Raw genomic sequence first — 19,842 nt, 5'->3', positions numbered from 1 at the left:
ATCATACCTTTCAAGAAGGTCGCCTCTCATTCTTCTAAACTCCAATGAGTACAGACTACTCAACCTCTCCTCATGAGAAAATCTCTCCATACCTGGAATCAATCTAGTGAACCTTCTCTGGACTGCCTCCAATATCTTCCCTTAGATAAGGGGACCAAAACTGTTCACAGTATTCTAGGTGTAGTCTAACTAGTGCCTTGTATAGCTTTAGCAAGACTTTCCTATTTTTAAACACCATTCCCATTGAAATAAAGGCCAACATTCCATTTGCCTTCCCTATTACCTGCAACTTGTATGTTAGCTTTTTTGGGATTCATGCACAAGGACTCCCAAATCTGTCTGTGCTGCAGCTTTCTGCAGTCTTTCTCCATTTAAATAATATTCAGCTCCTCTATTCTTCCTGCCCAAGTGCATAACCTCACATTTTTCCCACATTATATTCCATCTGCCACTTTTTTGTCTACACACTTAACCTGTCTATATCCCTCTGTAGACTCTTTGTGTCATCCTCACCACTTGCCTTCCCACCAATTTTTGTATCATCCCCAAATTTGGCAATAGTACATTCACTTCCCTCATCCAAGTCATTAATATATATTGTGAATAATTGAGGCCCCAGCATTGATCCCTGTGGCACTCCACTAGTTACATGTTGTCATCCTGAAAATGCCCCCCTTATCCCAACTCTCTGTCTTCTTTAGTTGGCCAATCATCTATCCATGCTAATATACTAACCCAACACCATAGGCTCTTATCTTATTAAGTAGCCTTACGTGCAGTAACTTATCAAACACCTTTTGGAAATCCAAATATATTATATCTACTGGTTCCCCTTTATCTATTCTGCTTGTTACCTCCTCAAAGGATTCTGATAAATTTTTCAGGCATGATTTCCCCTTCATGAAGCCATGCTGACTCTGCTTGATTAGATTATGTAATTCTAAATGCTCTGCTATTACATCCTTTATAATAAACACTGACATTTTCCCAATGACAGATTAGACCATTGATGTGGTAGGCCATTTGGCCCATTGAGTCTGCCTTCTGGTCCTAGACTCCCCCACAAGGGGAAACAACCTCTCAGCATTTACCCCTTCAAACCCCCTATATGTTTCAATAAGGTCGCCTCTCATTCTTCTAAACTCCAATGCGTACAGGCTCATATGAAAATCCATCCATCCCCATGATCAACCTGGTGAACCTTCACTGGACTGCCTCCAATGCTAGTATATCTTTGCTTAGATAAGGAGACCAAAACTGTTCACAGTATTCTAGGTGTGATCTAACTAGCGCCTTGTATTAATGTTCCAACTGGCCTATAGTTACCAGTTTTTTGTCTCTGTTTTTGGTCTTCATGGGACTGAACAGGCCAACTTAATGGTGCATCAACTGAGCGCTTCACCACTATCCCATGTATAACACATTCTAATCTTGTTCCTGTTATTTCAGTTATCCACACAGGCCAGATTCGAGGAATATGATATAAAATGGCAAGGTTTGAAACTTACCAGGAGTACCAGCGGCTGGGGGCGGACGATTACGAGGAGGATTCCCCACCAGGTGAAGACCTGTTGGTACATGTTCCAGAAGGACTGAAAGGTACAGAGCGTAATTCAGACTTCCATTTCTACCTGACTCACCCTCTCCCTGCTAATTAGTGTCATTAATTTGGTCACTATGGCTCCTATTGCCTCCTGTTAATAGCGCTTCAGCTACTTAAACCATCTGCTGCTTTGCACTTAAGCATTTGACAGATCATTTTATTTCCTATATGAAACACACACACATGTCTGTGTTTGTGAGTCTCTCTCTGTCTGTTGTGTGTATAATCCGTGTGTCAGAGTGTCATCTTGTCTATTTGTGTGTCTGTGTGCATGGGAACAGGAGGAGGCCATTCAGCCCTTGAGCCTGTTCCACCATTCAATCAGATCATGGCTGATCTGCGACCTAACTCCATATTGCCTTTGCCCCCTTTCCCTTAATACTTTTGGATAACAAAAATCTACCAATCTCAGATTTAAAATTTACGACGATCCAGCCTCAATTGTTGTTTGGCAAAATATTTTCAAACTTACCCACCTTTTGTGTGTGGAACTATTTCCTAATTTCACTGGTGAAAGTCTAAAATTGTAGCCAGACCTATGCCCCCTAGAACTAGAACTAGACACCCAACTAATGGAAGTAGTTTCTATTCTATGTCATGTGGAAAGGCATGGACTAGTCAGGGATGGTCAGCATGGATTTGTTAAAGGAAGGTCTTGCTTCACAAATTTGATTGAATTCTTTGAGGAAGTGACAAGAAGGGTTGATGAAGGTAGTGCAGTGGATGTTGTGTACATGGATTTTAGCAAGGCATTTGACAAGGTCCCACATGGCTGATTGGTCAAGAAAGTAAAAGCCCATGGGATTCAGGGTAATATGGCAAACTGGATAAAAGGTTGGCTTTGTAACAGGAAACAAAGGGTAATGGTCAATGGATGCCCTTGCGAATTGAAAGTTGTCTAAAGTGGTGTTCCACAGGGTTCGGTGTTGGGACCCTTGCTGTTTGTGTTATATATTAATGATTTGGACGTGAACCTGGGGGGCACGATTGGGATATTTGCAGATGACACAAAGATTGGCCGAGCAGTGGATAGTGTAGAGGATAGCCATAATCTCCAAAACGATATAGATGGGTTGGTGGAGTGGGCGGTAAAGTGGCAGATGGATTTTAACATAGAGAAGTGTGAGGTCATACATTTAGGGAGGTCAAACAGTTACAGGGATTACACAATAAATGGGAATACACAGGTCTCTGAAGGCAGCAGTTCAAGTAGACAAGGTTGTAAAGAAGGCACATGGAATGCTCTCCTTCATTGGCAGAGGTAAAGAATATAAAAGTAAGGATATAATGTTGGAATTGTATAAAACACTGGTGAGGCCACAACTGGAGTATTGTGTGCAGTTCTGGTCACCACATTACAGGAAGGACGTAATAGCTCTGGAGAGAGTGCAGAGGAGGTTTACAAGAATGTTCCCAGGGTTAGAAAAGTGTAGCTACGAGGAGCGATTGGATAGGTTGAGGTTATTTTCCTTAGAACAAAGAAGGCTGAGAGGTGATTTGATTGAGGTGTACAAAATTATGAGGGGAATAGATAGAGTGGACAGGATAAAATTGTTTCCCTTGGTGGAGAATTCTAGAACCAGGGGACATAGATTCAAGATAAGTGGCAGAAGGTGTAGGGGGGACATGAGGAAGAACTTTTTTACACAGAGGGTAGTGGGTGTCTGGAACTCGCTGCCCAAGTTGGTGGTAGAGACAGAAACTCTAAACTCTTTTAAAAAGTACCTGGATCTGCACCTTAAGTGCTGTAAGCTGCAGGGCTATGGGCCGGGTGCAGGAAGGTGGGATTAGAAAGGGCACCTGGGTGTCCTCTGGCTGGCATGGACAAGATGGGCCGAATGGCCGCCTTCTGTGCTGTAACTTTTTTATGGTTCTATTTACCTCCATCTGTTCCCTTTAATATCTCAAAAATTTCAATCAAATCACCCCTTAACCTTCTAAATTCCAGGGAATACCACCCTAGTTTGTATAATTTCTCCTCATAGCTTAACCATAGGAGGCCCTCCAAGGCCAATGTATCCTTCCTGTGCACTACTTTAGTCACCTCTTCAAAGAATTCAATCAGGCTCATTAGGAATGGTCTACGTTTTACAAATCCATGCTGGCTCTCTCTGATTAGCTGAAAATTTCCAAAGTGTTCCCTCACCCAGTCCTTAATTTTGACTACTCATTTCCCGACAACAGATGTTACACTAATTAGTCTATAATTTCCTAGATTCCCCCTCTCAACTTGCTTAATTTTTTCCTATTCATTCATGGGATGTGGGTGTTGCTGGCAAGGTCAGCATTTATTGCCCATCCCTAATTGACCTTAAGGAGGTTGTGAGCCTTATGACATGGGTGAAGTTGAGGCAGAAGATCAGCCATGATCTTATTGAACGGAAGCTTGATGGGCTGATAGGCCTATTCTGTTTCTATTTCTTATGTTCTTATGTCTTGGGAGTGCTGATCTTAATAATGATGTCCTTCACCCCAAAATGCCAAATAAATGTTTTAATGTATGAATGTATGAACATACAAACATATGAAATAGGAGCAGAAGTAGGCCATTCAGCATCACTCACCATCCTGACTTGGAAATATATCGCCGTTCCTTCGCTGTTGCTGGGTCAAAATCCAGGAACTCCCTTCCTAACAGCACTGTGGGTGTACTTACACCACATGGACTGCAGCGGTTCAAGAAGGCAGCTCACCACCACCTTCTCAAGGGCAACTAGGGATGGGCAATAAATGCTGGCCCAGCCAGTGAAGCCCACATCCCGTGAATGAATAAAAAAAGGCCCCTTGAGCCTGCTCTGCCATTCAATAAGATCATGACTGATCTGCTTGTGTTTCAAATTCCACTTTCCCATCTACCTCTGGTAACCTTTTGATTTCCTTGCCTAACAAGAATCTATCTACCTCCACCTTAAAAGTATTCCATTGTTACGACCGGAAAGGGAGGAGTACGTGCATTGTCAAGTCCCACTACTCTGCCGGCTGCACCAAAGATATCTCAGAGGGATGTAGGGGCTGGAGGAAATCACTGAGATAGGGTGGGGTGAGGCCATGGGGAGATTTGAAAACAAGGATGAGAATTTTAAAATTGTATTGTTGCCAATCCCTGATCCGGTATAGCTCAGTGAGCACAAAAGTGCTGGGTGAGTGAGGCTTGGTGCAAACTAAGACACAGGCAGTAAAGTTTTGAATTAGCTCATGTTTGTTGAGAGTAGAAGCTTTAAGGCCAGTCAGGAGAGCACTGGAATAGTCAAGTCTAGAGGTAACAAAGGCATGGGTGAGGGTTTCAATAGCAGATGAGCTGAAGTAGGAGCAGACACAGGTGATGTTATGGAGGTTATGTGCAGCGCCAGTTGAATGCAGGACTGGCTAATTTCGTTTTTGTTCTTTTACAGATTCGTGGCACCATATTAAGAACTTAGATAATTTCTTCACAAGAATATCCTTTTTGAACAAAGTGCATTGTCTTCTACTTCTCATTGTGATTGTGAAATGAGCGCTGTCCTGTAGGGAATGCAGTGATCGCTCTGGGAAGGAGCTAAGCACGTGGAAGGAGGGGGCAGTGATGCTGGTGTTTTATTATTGGTCAGACATAGCATTTTCAGCACACAAACATCCAACAGGTTCATGCATCATATGAGCTCCTTCCAACTCCCTTGTCAAACTCCATCAACATATTTGGATAAAAGGTTAAACCCCATGGTTTTGGGCACCAGACCTCTTCTCAAACATCAGTAATTCATGTACAATTGGTTTGAACTGCAGTAACTTGCATGGCAGCCATTTTGTGCACAGCAAGATTACACAATTAACAGCAAGGTGAAAGACTGGTTAAGCTGTCTTAAGTAGCACCGCCTCAGTACGTCACTCTAGTCTCATCTCAGGGTTAATGCCAACTCTGGATTTGGAAGCACCGAACATGGGATTGCTGCCACACTTGTCCTTTTGCCTACTGAGGCTGTGCTTATCAGAGTTGTCTGGCCTATCTGACCTGTCACAAACAGGAGGCTGGGACTGCCAGTCTGGGTTGGAATTCAGCTCGGTTCACAGAGTTGAAAGGGCAGTCAGAATCCAGCGTGATTCCACCCACTTTGTTGTTTCATCGATTTGTTTTGGATTAGTTTCACAAGAAGATAAAGACCAAGGTCTATTTTGTTCCTCTTCTATCATCCTGTTATAATGATAGTGGAGTTGTTGATTGATCACATCCATTAACCTCTATCGGTCAGGTAACAGAACCAGACAGGAGGGGATGTGGAGAACTTTGGCCCAAAGTCACATGTTTCTCCCAAGCTGCTGCACTTATTTTTTTAAATTCATTCTCAGGGTCTGGGCATTGCTGGCAAGGCCAGTATTATTGCACGTCCTTAATTCCTAAAACCATTTCAGAAGACAGCTAAGAGCTGACTGCATCGCTGTTTTCCAGGAGTCCGATATAAGCCAAACTGGGTAAGATTGGTAGATTTTCTTCCCTGGCGGACCTTAGTGAATCAGATGGGTTTTTTGCAACAACCTGGTAGTTTCATCGCCACCACTGCCAATACCAGCTCTCAGATTTCAGATCTTTTTGCTTAGTTAACTGAATTTAAAATCTTCAGAAGTCATTGTGGGATTTGAACTCATGTCTCTGGATCACTAGGCCAGGGTTAGTAACATAATCATTTTGCTACCGTACTCCTTTTACACAAGTCAGGAGTGTGATGGAATACTCCCCACTTGCCTGGGTGAATGCAGCTCCCACAACACTCAAGAAGCTCAACACCATCCAGGACAAAGCAGACAGTTTGACTGGCACCACATCCATTTGATTTGTCTGCAAAAGATTTGACAAATATTTACACAAGACCCATAAGTGAGTCATGTCTTGGCAGGTGATATGCACTCATTCTAAGTCTGTTATGCTTTCTGAGCAAAACCCCAAAGATCTCTCAGCCTGTGGTGGGTCTGGGAGGGGTCATCAGGGGCCAGGCCTGTGTGTTAGGCATTGGGAAGGTTTACCTATTCACTCTCAATATGGTCGGGGGGATTGAGGGGTGAGGCCTGTGTATTGCGCAGACTACAGAAAATGCTGGAGGTACTCAGCAAGTCAGGCAGCATCTATGGAGAGCAAAACAGAGTTAATGTTCCAGATCAATTATCTTTCAAGAACTGGGAAAAGTTAGAAATGTTTTAAGAAAGTGAAATGAGGGAAGATGGAAAAAGAACAAAAGCAAAGGTCTGTGATAGGGTGCAAGACAGGAGAGATTGAATGACTGAAAATTTGGTGGAGCAGGGCCAAAGGGAGTGTTTAAGGGGCAAGTCAAGAAACACAAGATGTGTCCAGAGGAGGTATGAATGGCAAAGTGATGAATAGCTGCTGTCTGAAAGAGGAACAACTAGAGAATAACAAGAATAAGACTGAAACCTGCAAAGTAAGAGGAAACAAAATGGAGACAGTGATAACGGTCTGAAGTTGAGTCTGAAAGGCTGCAAAGCACCTAATCGGAAGTTGCATTGAGCTTCGTTTGAACACTGCGCTAGGCTGAGGACAGAGAGGTTTGTGTGAGTGCACGATGGAAGATTAAAAATACAGGTGACTGGGAAATCAGGAACATGCTTACAGACTCAACTGACATGTTCCACAAAGTGATCACCCAATCTGCATTGGGGAAACACAAACGTAGAGCACACCGCATTGGGAGCAACAAATACAGTGCACTAAATTGAAAGAAATACAAGCAAATTGTTGTTTCATCTGGAAGGAGTTTTTGGGACTTTGGACAGTGAGGAGAGAGGCGGTAAAAGAGCAGGTAATGCATCTTCTCTGCTTGCATGGAAAGGTGTCATAGGAAAGGGAGAGGTATTGGGAGTGATCGGATGATACGGAGGGGGAGGGACAGACCTGCGGCACCATACTAGTAAATCTCTGCACTTTCTCCAGAGCCTTGCCATCCTCCCTAAAGTGCGGTGTTCACAATTGGACCAAATACTTAACCAAATGACTCAAGTTCTCTGAAACTTTAGGATTACGATTGCAATATTTAATTCGGCTTCCTGAATTGATTAAAATGACCATTGCTTTAAGATCAGACTTAGTTCTACAGTCCAATTATCACTGCTACTAAATTGACTCTGCTTAACAGGCAAAGATTAAAGGTTAATATTACTACAGTATGGACAGAAATCAATAATCAAACTTTCGACACAATTCTGATAAAACCTTTACTTACAGTCCTTACATTAGTTTGACTTCTGATGATACACATTCATTTTATATGATGGAACATTTCAGGTTAACAGTGGGTTGTTCTACCAGCTGTGCCTTGGTCAAGTGAATTGAGTGTTGCTGAAAAAAGAGACATCTTGTTGAAGCTTTTCATCCTGCGTTCATTAGGACAGAAGCAAGAATGCCAAATTGCAAAGGGAGCAACAAGTTTTTAAAATTCTTTCGTGGGAGGTGGGCATCGCTGGCAAACCGAGCACTTGTTGCCCATCCCTAATTGCTCTTGCACTGAGTGGCTTGTGAGGCCATTTTAGAGGGCAGTTAAGAGTCAACCATATTGCTGTGGGTCTGGAGTCACATGTAGGCCAGACCAGGTAAGAATGGCAGATTTCCTTCTCGAAAGGAAATTGGTGAACAAGATGGTTTTACAGCAATCGATAGTTTGTTTCATGGACACCATTACTGAGACTAGCTTTGTATTCTAGATTTATTAATTGAGTTTAAATTCCACCGGCTGCCATAGTGGGATTCGAACCCAGGCCCCCTGACCATTAGCGGGGGTCTCTGGATTTACCAGTCCAGTAGCATCACCACAATGCCACCATCTCACCATCACGAGCAAAGGGTACTGATTCACAGAATCACAGTGCAGAAGAGGCCCTTTGGCCCATCGAACCTGTACTGATATGTGAGAAACACCTAACCTACCTAATCCCATTTACCAGCACTTGGCCCATAGCCTCGAATGTTATGACATGCCAAGTGCTCATCCAGGTACTTTTTAAAGGATGTGAGGCAACCCACTTCCACCACCCTCCCAGACAGTGCATTCCAGACCGTCACCACCCTCTGGGTAAAAAAGTTTTTCCTCTCATCCCCCCCTCAACCTCCTGTCCCTCACCTTGAACTTATGTCCCCTCGTGACTGACCCTTAAAGCTGTTCCCTATCCACCCTGTCCATGTCCCTCATAATCTTGTACACCTCGATCAGGTCACCCCTCAGTCTTCTCTACTAAAATGAAAACAACTCAAGTCTATCCAACCTCTCTTTATAATTTAAATGTTTCATCCCAGGCAACATCCTGGTCAATCTCCTCTGCACCCCCTCCAGTGCAATCACATCCTTCCTATAATGTGGCGACCAGAACTGCACACAGTACTCCAGCTGTGGCCTCACCAAGGTTCTATACAGCTCCAACGTGACCTCTCTACTTTTGTGATCTATGCCTCGATTGATAAAGGCAAGTGTCCCATGTGCCTTTTTCACCACCCCACTAACATGCCCCTCTGCCTTCAGAGATCTATGGACACGCGCGCCAAGATCCCTTTGTCCCTCAGAACTTGGTTGGCAAGTCGCCTCTGGTCGAAGTATTGCCATCGAAAATGCTCCTGGGAACTGTTGTCCCCCATGCTTTTGTTCAATTCAAAAAGTTGCAATTCCTGGACATGTTTCTTTCGCCTGCAAGGATATGCCCCTGTGCATGAATATATGTAATCTCTAGCAGTTGTAAGTCAGCCACATTGCGAGCCTGACTGATGATCTAAAATTGGTTGTTAGTGTAATTCTTAATACACTCGAGATTGTTTTGTAAGTGCTGTCCGTTTGCACAATCGCATCTGACATTAGACATCATGTTCTGAGATTTGCAGTCACAGGTTGGTTGAGTACAGTCAGTATCTATTGCAGACAGCCGAAGGGATTTGCTGTTTGATACAACCCACCGGTCGTTGGGACATACGGCCGACATACCTGACATCGCACCATTGAAATTCATATACCACATTTCTCATTTGTGCAGTGGGCAGAACGTCTTTTTGACTTGACGGCAGCGTCCTGTTAGTGGAAAACATCACTCGTGTTGCTACTGCGTAGTAGCAGCGTGAAACGGCTAGCTTCACCTGTTATTATTTTTTGAGACACCTGACCCTTCTAGGTTGATATGAGGTAGACTGGGCACTTTTCAGGTCTGACAGTAGCAGCCTTAGGCCCATTCGTGAGTATGCACGATACACATATTCCCACTACATAGATGATGCGTTTGCTATATTTGAATCCGCAGCTGCATGTAAGAATTTCCTTACACATCTTAACACACGCCGTCCTGCATTCAACTTCAACTTTGAGATGGAACAGTCTGACGAGCCCTTCCTCGATGTGCTCGTTGAGAAATTCGCTAATGGGTTACTAACTACTGTCTACCACAAGCCTACCTTCACTGGTCAATATCCAAGTTGGGATTCCTATAGCTCTGTGCACTAAAAAAATTGGACTCATCAGCAACCTTGTATATAGGGCCCAAGCCATTTGCTCACTGTGCAAGCTGAACTAGGGCACATCAAAGCTATCCTGAAGGGTAGTGGCGACTCTGATCAGATTATTGCTCGCTGTGTATTACAAACTGAAGAATGGGCCAAAGGCTGTTACTGTCGGACCTGAAAAGTGTCCAGTCTACCTTGAATTACCCTGGAGGGGTAAGGTACCTCCGATTTGAGCAGGTGAAGCCTGGCAGTTTTGTGCTGCTACTCTGCAATAGCAACATGAGTGGTACTTTCCATTAACAGGATGCTGCTATCTAGCCAAAAAGATTTCTGCCTACTGCATAAATGAGTAATGTGGAATATGAATTTTAGCACTGGTGCGATGGCAGGTACATAGGCTGCATATCCCAGTGACTGGTGGATCATTTTAAACAGCACATCCCTTTGCTATTTGCAATAGGCAGAGTACTGACTACTCAACCAACCTGTGCTTGCAAAACTCAGAACATAATGGCTAATGTTAGCTGTGATTGGACAGCTCTTGCTGAACAGTCCCTCGTGTGCTAAGCATTACACGAACAACCAGTTTAAGATTATCAATCAGGCTTGTAACTTGGCTCACTAATGCTTGCTGGAAGCTACACTGTCACCTTCCCTCTGCAGGTAAAAGGAACGTTTCCAGGCATTGAACCTTTTTTGAATTAAACAAAAGCATAGGGGCAATAGTTCGAATGTGCATTCTCCATAGCAGTGCCTCGACTTGCCAACCAATCAGCATCCTTTTCTCATGCAGTACAAATTGCTGCTTCCTTTAAAATTTGGCATTCTTGCATTTGTCCTGTTGAGTACAGGATGAAACGCTTCAAAAGCATGTTTCATTTTTCAGTAATACTCATGTTCTGTACTACCAAGTGACTATTTGTATAATTTCCCTTTTTGGCTTTATATCAAGTTGACATATTTCAGAGTGGATTAAATATTGTTGTGATAAATTATAGATTTAGTTTTGACATCACAGTTGAATGCTCTCCAGTCCGACACCAACATGGCTGACTCTTAACTCCCCCCATGGAGAGGGCCTGGAAAGTCACTCAGGCAAAGGTCCCTCTGAGTTGTGCAAGTGCACGGGGTGGTCCAACAATTTGGAAATGTCCCGCGCACGGAACAAACCAGCTGAGTTCAAGCAGCAGCCCCTTTAATAAAAACAAAAAACTGCGGATGCTGGAAATCCAGAACAAAAACAGAATTACCTGGAAAAACTCAGCAGGTCTGGCAGCATCGGGGGAGAAGAACAAAGTTGACGGTTTCGAGTCCTCATGACCCTTCAACAGAACTGAGCAAAATTAGGAGAGGGATGAAATTTAAGGTGGGGGGAGAAGTGGGTGGGGGGTGGTTGTAGGGACAAGCAAGCAGTGATAGGAGCAGATAACCAAAAGATGCCACAGACAAAAGAACAAAGAGGTGTTGAAGGTGGTGATATTATCTAAAAGAATGTGCTTATCCTTTTAGTCTTATTTCACCCCACCCCCACTAGAGCTATCTGTACCTTGCGTGTCCTGCCATCCATTCTTAATTAGCACATTCCTTAAACCAGCTTATATTTCACCCCTATCCTATTTTTACTCAGTTCTGTTGAAGGGCCATGAGAGCTCGAAACGTCAACTTTGTTCTTCTCCGCCGATGCTGCCAGACCTGCTGAGTTTTTCCAGGTATTTCTGTCTTTGTTTTAGCAGCCCCTTTAAGATGTGTGCATTTGTGACTTAAAAGGACCGCACAGTGCAAGAAAGGGAAATTTGGGAATTTTGCACTCCATTGTATCAAATTGCTTGAAAGTAAAACTGGATGGAAAGCCCTGCTGCACCTTGGGCATCATATCAGGACACAATGAAGACACACCCCCACCCTCCCTTGTCAACCCTGCAAAACCCTCCTCAGTAATAACTAAGGAGCTGCCCCAGAGACTAACCTAACAAGAGTCTGACGTGATCGTACTCAGAGAATCAGACTTTTCAGCCAACATTTCTGACTTCTTCATTTTTTTCTCGCCAACACCCAGGAGGGAGTGGCCTTGGCAGCCCTCAGCAATCTCCCTGTCACAGATGTCTCTGTCCATGATAGTGTGACAGGAGTGCGCTCTGCACAATTCTTGAGGAGACCAGTGCTCTATCGTGTCATGAAACTCAATTGGAACAGCCACAGAAATGCCGTGGCTACAAGAGCAGATCAGAAGCTGAGTTCCCAAAACCTATCTTGTCAGTTACAAAGCACAGGTCAGTGGTGTGATGGAATACTCCCCACTTGTCTGGTTGAATCCAGGTTAAAAGAAGTTCAGGTTAAATCTCAAAATCATCCAGAACATGACAGCCCATTTGATCGGCACCGCATCCACCAACTTAAACATTCACTTCCTCCACCACTGGTGCACAGTTGCAGCAATGTGTACCATCTATAAGGTGCATTGCAGTAATTCACGGAGGCTCCCTTGACAGCACCTTCCAAACCAGCGACCCCTCTCATCTGCAGCAGATGCATGAGAAGGCCACCACCTGCTAATTCCCTTCAAGTCATACACCATCCTTACTTGGGAATATAGCAACATTCCTTCACTGTCGCTGGGTTAAAATACTCCCTAACAGCACCGTGGGAGTACCTATACCACATGCAATGCTGCAGTTAAAGGCAGCGGCTCATCACCACCTCAGAGCAAATAAGGATGTGCAATAAATGCCAGCCCAGCTAGGGATGCCCACATCTGAAAAATGAATATTTTAAAATCTACTGTGGTATACTTATATGATGGTAGGGTAGGAGTCTGCACAGGATAGGAGGCCTGTGCAGTGGGGTATCTGCAGACCTACTGTCATAACACTAAGATGACCCTTAACTTATTATCCACATCTACCACTTCCACCAGAAGAATGGCTTTGCCTGCATGATGCTCTCTGAATTCTTCGAGTTGGTGTAAGTATAATCTTCATGTTGAGACTCTTTCCTTCCTAGACAAATGTTGAGAGTAAGGTGTGTGGACAGTTGGATACAGAGTAAAGCTCCCTCTACACCAGTGTTCATCATTTGCAAGACCCGTGAGCCACTGGCGGCTCCCATCGACACCAAGTTTGCTCCCTGACCGATGGTGTGTGAGAGCTCCGGCACCTCCAAAAATAGTGAAGATCACTACTCTACACTGTCCCATCAAACACACTCAGGACAGGTACAGCAGGGGTCAGATACAGTACAGAGTAAAGATCTTGCTCAGAAGTATGAATTAAAATACTCAAATAAACACGTGGAGTACAAGGAATAAACTGAAGGTGTAAATTCAGCTGAGAGAGTACGACATGGTCACCATTACAGAACAATGGCTTCAAGATGGTCAGGACCAGGAAAGGAAAAGAAAATAGAGACTTTCACTTATATCACCTTTACAACCTCAAGATATCACAAAAGGCCTTACAGCCAATTAAATATTTTCTGAGATTCAGTCACTATTGTAACATAAACACGGCAGACAATTTGTACACATCAAACTCCCACAAACAGTAATGTGATAATGACCAAATCGTTATCTTTTTGTGATTTTGATTGAGGGATAAACATTGACCAGGACACTGGGAATAGCTTCTTTGAAATAGTGCCACGAGATCTTTTATGTCCACCTGAGAGAGCAGGAGAGACTTTGTTTTATTGTCTTGTCTGAAATTCAACACCTGTAACCTGTTGAATTCTCTCAGTACCGAATTGGAATGTCACCTTAGCTTTTATGCTCAAGTCTCTGGAATAGACTTGAACTCACAACCTTGTAACTCCCGGCGAGTGTGCTACCATCTGAGCCACAGCTGACTATATGGAAGTGAATATACACAGTTATATGATCTAGAGGAAGGCAAGCGAATCTAGAAGAGGGGGAGAAGGAGGCTTCGTGATTAAGGATGAAAACGCTTCAATAATGGAATTTATGACGAGCCAATAGGCAGTGAAAGTTTTGTGGGTAGAATTAAGAAATAGAAAAGAATTTAACACTGAGTGGAAGTTTTGTATGAGCTCCCTCTATAATCTAACCCATATCTTAACAAGAGTCACTGCTTTCAAGAGAGGCCAGAATTAGAATCCAGCATTGAGAATGTTGGAGGCAGTCTGTTGTTTTGCCTGATTCTCATGTCAAGCTCTCTCCTCCTGTATTTCAGGCAGTTCTTATTTGTTGTCCTATTCACAACTTTCCTATTCAACTGCGTGGAATATGACGTACTGTTTGCAAATAAGTTCATAAATCACACAGGCTCCAGCCACCCAGAGAGGAATAAAGTCACTCTGCCAGATGCGATTCTACCCACTGAGGAATGCACTGCAAGGTAAGAGCCCATCCTGGGTAAAAGGGCGGACGATTGAGAATGGAGGTGAACCAAACTGATACCTAAACCCATCAAACCTGTTAATGTATTGGCTGATAGCCTGTTGTCAAAGTAATGGTGAGGCTAACTTCACTTGCTGTTATTTAAAAGCAAATACCCTAGCCTTTTCAGGTGATAAACGCACAATTGAATGTTGAAATTAAGAGACTATGTGGGAAATGTGCGCTTTGTTGTTAGTGTCACAATAACAGCATCTCGGCCACGGTTCCCATTGAAATACATTGAGCAACAGGAGCTACTTGCATTGTGGATATGAAGAAACTGACCACAAAGTTACAGTACTGCGATTATTCGAACCTTTTTAACAATGTTATAGTATTAGTGCCAGTCAAACTCTGAAAATTAACTTTTAATTGTCATTGGGGATTCTTTCAAAATTAAAATTTCTGTTTTATCTCTCTCATTACAACCTTTCATTCCTCTACAACACAAAGAAAAGCTTTTTTTACTCAGCGAGTGGCGAGGATCTGGTCTGCCTAAGAATATGGTGGAGGCAGGTTCAATCGTGGCTTTCAAAGGGGAATCAGTTAAGCCCTGAAAGGAAATCATTTACAGGGCTACTTGGAAAGGCCAATGAAGTGGGATTAGCTGAGTAGCTTTTGAAAAAAGCCGGCAAGTATTCAAAAGGCCGAATGGCCTCCTCCAAGCTGCAGTCCATGTGGTGTAGGTACACCCACAGTGCTGTTAGGGAGGGAGTTCCAGGATTTTGACCCAGCGACAGTGAAGGAACGGCGATATATTTCCAAGTCAGGATGATGAGTGACTTGGAGGGGAACTTCCAGGTGGTGGCATTTCTATGTGTCTGCTGCTCTTGTCCTTCTAGTTGTAGAGGTCACAGGTTTGGAAGGTGTTGAAGGAGCCTTGGTTAGTTGCTGCAGCGCATCTTGTAGATGGTACACACTGCTGCTACTGTGCGTCAGTGGTGGAAGGAGTGAATGTTTGTGGATGTGGTGCCAATCAAGCGGGCTGCTTTGTCCTGGATGGTGTCCAGCTTCTTGAGTGTTGTAGGAGCTACACTCATCCAGACAAATGGGAAGTATCCCATCACACTCCTGACTTGTGCCTTATAGATGGTGGACAGGCTTTGGGGAGAACACCGCAGAACAACAACCGGTAAGCATTTAGACGTCTATTAGCATGGTTGTCTAACAATCTGCAGATGGGAGTTCCAAATCCACCAAAACCCAGTTTGTGAATTGAAGTCAGTTAGTTAAATAAATCTGGAATAAAAAGATAGAAGTCTGTAATGTGAACACAGAACTATCGTTCAATACTGTATCGTATTGCCGTAAAAGCTCAGCTGGAGGAAATCTGCCATTATTACCCGGCCTGGCCTTTATGTGACTCTTACTGCCCGGGGCTATTCATCCAGTCAGTCACCAAAGCAGCTCACTATCACCTCAAGGTCAATCAAGGATGGGCACATGCAGTGAATGAACAAAAAAAATGTAGCTGGTTCAGTCAGTTTCTGATTCAATGTTAATGCGTTCCCCAACCCCCAGGATGTGATGGTGGGTAATTAGGCAATGATACTGCCATTGAATGTCGAACATGATTTCCGCACTCTCTTTTACTCTAACTCTTCCTGTCCTTTTTTCTCTCATTGCGTCTCTCTCTTGTCCCGCCTTCCTTTTTCCGCTTGCCCGTTTCACTCTCTCGCTTTTCTTCCCATCTCTCTTCTCCCCTTCTTCCCCTCTCTATCTTTCCCTTCCCATCTCACTCTCCCACTTCCTGTCTCTCCCATCCAGCCACTCTCTTCCTGTCTCTCTCTCTCCCCCTCTCTGTCTCTCCCTCTCTCTCTTCCCATTTTCTATTGCCCTTCCTGTCTCTCTTTCTCTTTCTGTCTACCTCTCTCTCTTTCCCCCCTCCTCCGCTTGGGTCTCTAGATTACTAGTCCAATGATAATACCACTGCGCCATCGCCTCCCCTAACTAATAGGGGGCAGAGAGTTGGGATAAGGGGGTGCATTTTCAGGATGGCAACCTGTAGCTAGTGGAGTGAGTGCCACAGGGATCAGTGCTGGGGCCTCAATTATTTACAATATATAGGACCATAAGACATAGGAGCAGAAATTAGGCCATTTGGCCCATCGAGTTTTCTCCGCCATTCAATCATGACTGATAAGTTTCTCAACTCCATTCTCCCGCCTTCTCCCCATAACCCTTGATCCCCTTACCAATCAAGAACCTATCTATTTCGGTCTTAAATGCACTCAATGACCTGGCCTCCACAGCCTTCTGTGGCAATGAATTCCATAGATTCACCACTCTCTGGCTAAAGAAGTTTCTCCTCATCTCTGTTCTAAAAGGTCTTCCCTTTACTCTGAGGCTGTGCCCTCGGGTCCTAGTCTCTCCTACTAATGGAAACATCTTCCCCACGTCCACTCTTTGCCGGCCTTTCAGTATTCAGTAAGTTTCAATCAGATCACCCCTCATCCTTCTAAACTCCATCAAGTATAGACCCAGAGTCCTCAAACGTTCCTCATATTAACCTTTCATTCCTGGGATCATTCTCGTGAACCTCCTCTGGACCCTCTCCAGGGCCAGCACATCCTTCCTGAGATATGGGGCCCAAAATTGCTCACAATATTCTAAATGTGGTCTGACCAGAGCCTTATAAAGCCTCAGCATCACATCCCTGCTTTTATATTCTAGTCCTCTTGAAATAAATGCCAACATTGCATTTGCCTTCCTAACTACCGACTCAACCTGCAAGTTAACCTTAAGAGAATCCTGGACTAGGACTCCCAAGTCCCTTTGCACTCCAGATTTCTGAATTCTCTCCCCATTTAGAAACTAGTCTATGCCTCTATTCTTCCTACCAAAGTGCATGACCTCACACATCCCCATGTTGTATTCCATCTGCCAGTTCTTTGCCCATTCTCCTAACCTGTCCAAATCCTTCTGCAGCCTCCCCACCTCCTCAATACTACCTGTCTCTCCACCTATCTTTGTATCATCTGCAAACTTAGCCAGAATGCCCTCAGTTCCTTCATTTAGATCATTAATGTATAAAGTGAAAAGTTGTGGTCCCAACACTGACCCTTGCGGAACTCCACTAGTCACCGGCCACCATCCTGAGAAGGACCCCCTTATCCCCACTCTCTGCCTCCTGCCAGACAGCCAATCTTCTATCCATGCTAGTACCTTGCCTCTAACACCATGGGCTCTTATCTTACTGAGCAGCCTCTTGTGCAGCACCTTGTCAAAGGCCTTCTGGAAGTCCAAGTAGATAACATCCATTGGCTCTCCTTTGTCTAACCTACTCGTTACCTCCTCAAAGAATTCTAACAGATTTGTCAGGCATGACCTCCCCTTGATGAAACCATGCTGACTTTGCCCTATTTTACCATGCACTTCCAAGTATTCTGAAATCTCATCCTTAATAATGGACTCTAAAATCTTACCAACGACCGAGGTCAAGCTAATCGGCCTGTAATTTCCCGTCTTTTGCCTCACTCCCTTCTTAAACAGGGGGTTACATTAGCGATTTTCCAGTCCTCTGGGACCCTCCCTGACTCCAGTGATTCCTGAAAGATCACCACTAACGCCTCCACTATCTCTTCAGCTATCTCCTTCAGAACTCTGGGGTGTAATCCATCTGGTCCAGGTGATTTATCCACCTTCAGACCTTTCAGTTTTTCTAGCACCTTCTCCTTGATAATGGCCACCATACTCACCTCTGCCCCCCGACTCTCTTGAACTTTGGGGATGTTACTCGTGTCTTCCACCGTGAAGACTGACGCAAAGTACCTATTCAGTTCCTCCGCCATTTCTTTGTTCCCCACCACTACTTCTCCAGCGTCATTTTCCAGCGGCCCAATGTCCACTTTTGCCTCTCTCTTACCCTTTATATATCTAAAAAAAACTCTTGCAATCTTCTTTTATATTACTGGCTAGTTTACCCTCATATTTAACCTTCTCCCTTCTTATTTCTTTTTTAGTTGTCCTCTGTTGGTCTTTGTAGGCTTCCCAACCCCCTGGTTTCCCACTGCTCTTCGCCGCATTGTATGCTTTCTCTTTAGCTTTTATGCTGTCCCTGACTTCCCTTGTCAGTCATGGTTGCCTCGTCCTCCCTTTAGTATGCTTCTTCTTCCTAGGGATGAATTTTTGCTGTGTCTCCCAAATTACTCCCAGAATCTACTGCCATCGCTGTTCCATTGTCTTTCCTGCTAGGCTCAGCTCCCAGTCAATTCTGGCCAGCTCCTCCCTCATGCCTCTGTAGTTGCCTTTATTCAACTGTAATACCGTTAATTCTCTCTGCATTCCCCCCTTCCCATCTATCTCCCTCTCTCTACCCATCTCTCTCTTCTACATCCCATCTCTCTCATCAACCTCTTTCCCTCTTCCCATCACTCTCTCGACTGCTCTCTCTCTCTTCCCATTTCTGTCTCTCCTCCCGTCTTTCTCTCTGTCTTGTCGTGTGTCTGTCTCTCTCTCCCTCCCTCCCTCTCTCTTTCTCTCTCTCCGTCTCTCTCTCTCTCTCTCCTGCTGTCTTTCTCGCTGTCCTGCTGTCTCTCTCTCCCCCGCCGTCTCTCTTCCTTCTGGTCTCACTCTGTTTTTCTTCCCCCATCTCTCTCTTTCTCCCGTTCTAGCTCTCTCTCTCCCTCTGTCTCGTCCCGTCTCTCTCTCTCTCTCGTCCCGTCTCTCTCTCTCTCTCGTCCCGTCTCTCTCTCTCTCTCGTCCCGTCTCTCTCTCTCTCTTGTCCCATCTCTCTCTCTCTCTCTCGTCCCATCTCTCTCTCTCTCTCTCGTCCCGTCTCTCTGTCTCTCCTCCCTCTCTCTCTCTCTCTCTCTCTCTCGTCCCGTCTCTCTCTCTCTCTCTCGTCCCGTCTCTCTCTCTCTCTCGTCCCGTCCCGTCTCTCTCTCTCTCGTCCCGTCCCTCTCTCTCTCTCTCTCTCGCCCCGTCCCTCTCTCTCTCTCTCTCTCGCCCCGTCCCCCTCTCTCTCTCGTTCCTCTCTCTCTCTCTCACTCGTCCCGTCCCTCTCTCTCTTTCTCGTCCCGTCTCTCTCTCTCTCCCTCGTCCCGTCTCTCTCTCTCTCTCTCTCTCTCGTCCCGTCTCTCTCTCTCTCTCTCGTCCCGTCTCTCTCTCTCGTCCCGTCTCTCTCTCTCTCTCGTCCCGTCTTTCTCTCTCTCTCTCGTCCCATCTCTCTCTCTCACTCTCGTCCCGCCTCTCTCTCTCACTCTCGTCCCGTCTCTCTCTCTCTCTCTCTCTTGTCCCGCCTCTCTCTCTCTCTCGTCCCGTCTTTCTCTCTCTCTCTCGTCCCATCTCTCTCTCTCACTCTCGTCCCGCCTCTCTCTCTCACTCTCGTCCCGCCTCTCTCTCTCTCTCTCGTCCCGTCTCTCTCTCTCGTCCCGTCTTTCTCTCTCTCTC

At 44.8% G+C, this 19,842-nt stretch overlaps 1 protein-coding gene across 1 annotated transcript in view; it reads left to right on the top strand.

Moving 5' to 3' along the window:
- Nucleotides 1-1,449: 1,449 nt before the first annotated feature.
- atg9b (autophagy related 9B) overlaps nt 1,450-19,842 on the top strand; it is a 67,453-nt gene continuing 49,060 nt past the window's right edge. Inside the window, exons 1-4 of the mRNA XM_078536526.1 lie at nt 1,450-1,599; nt 4,996-5,041; nt 12,960-13,022; nt 14,246-14,410. Coding sequence (XP_078392652.1) covers nt 1,488-1,599; nt 4,996-5,041; nt 12,960-13,022; nt 14,246-14,410 — 386 coding nt within the window. The 5' untranslated portion in view covers nt 1,450-1,487. The remainder of the gene's footprint in view (nt 1,600-4,995; nt 5,042-12,959; nt 13,023-14,245; nt 14,411-19,842) is intronic.

The sequence above is a fragment of the Cetorhinus maximus genome, unplaced genomic scaffold (assembly GCF_964194155.1).
Source record: "Cetorhinus maximus unplaced genomic scaffold, sCetMax3.hap1.1 HAP1_SCAFFOLD_1279, whole genome shotgun sequence".
NCBI classification, from domain to species: domain Eukaryota; kingdom Metazoa; phylum Chordata; class Chondrichthyes; order Lamniformes; family Cetorhinidae; genus Cetorhinus; species Cetorhinus maximus.
Note: the sequence above shows the minus strand (reverse complement) of the source record. Positions and strands in the feature narration are given on the sequence as shown.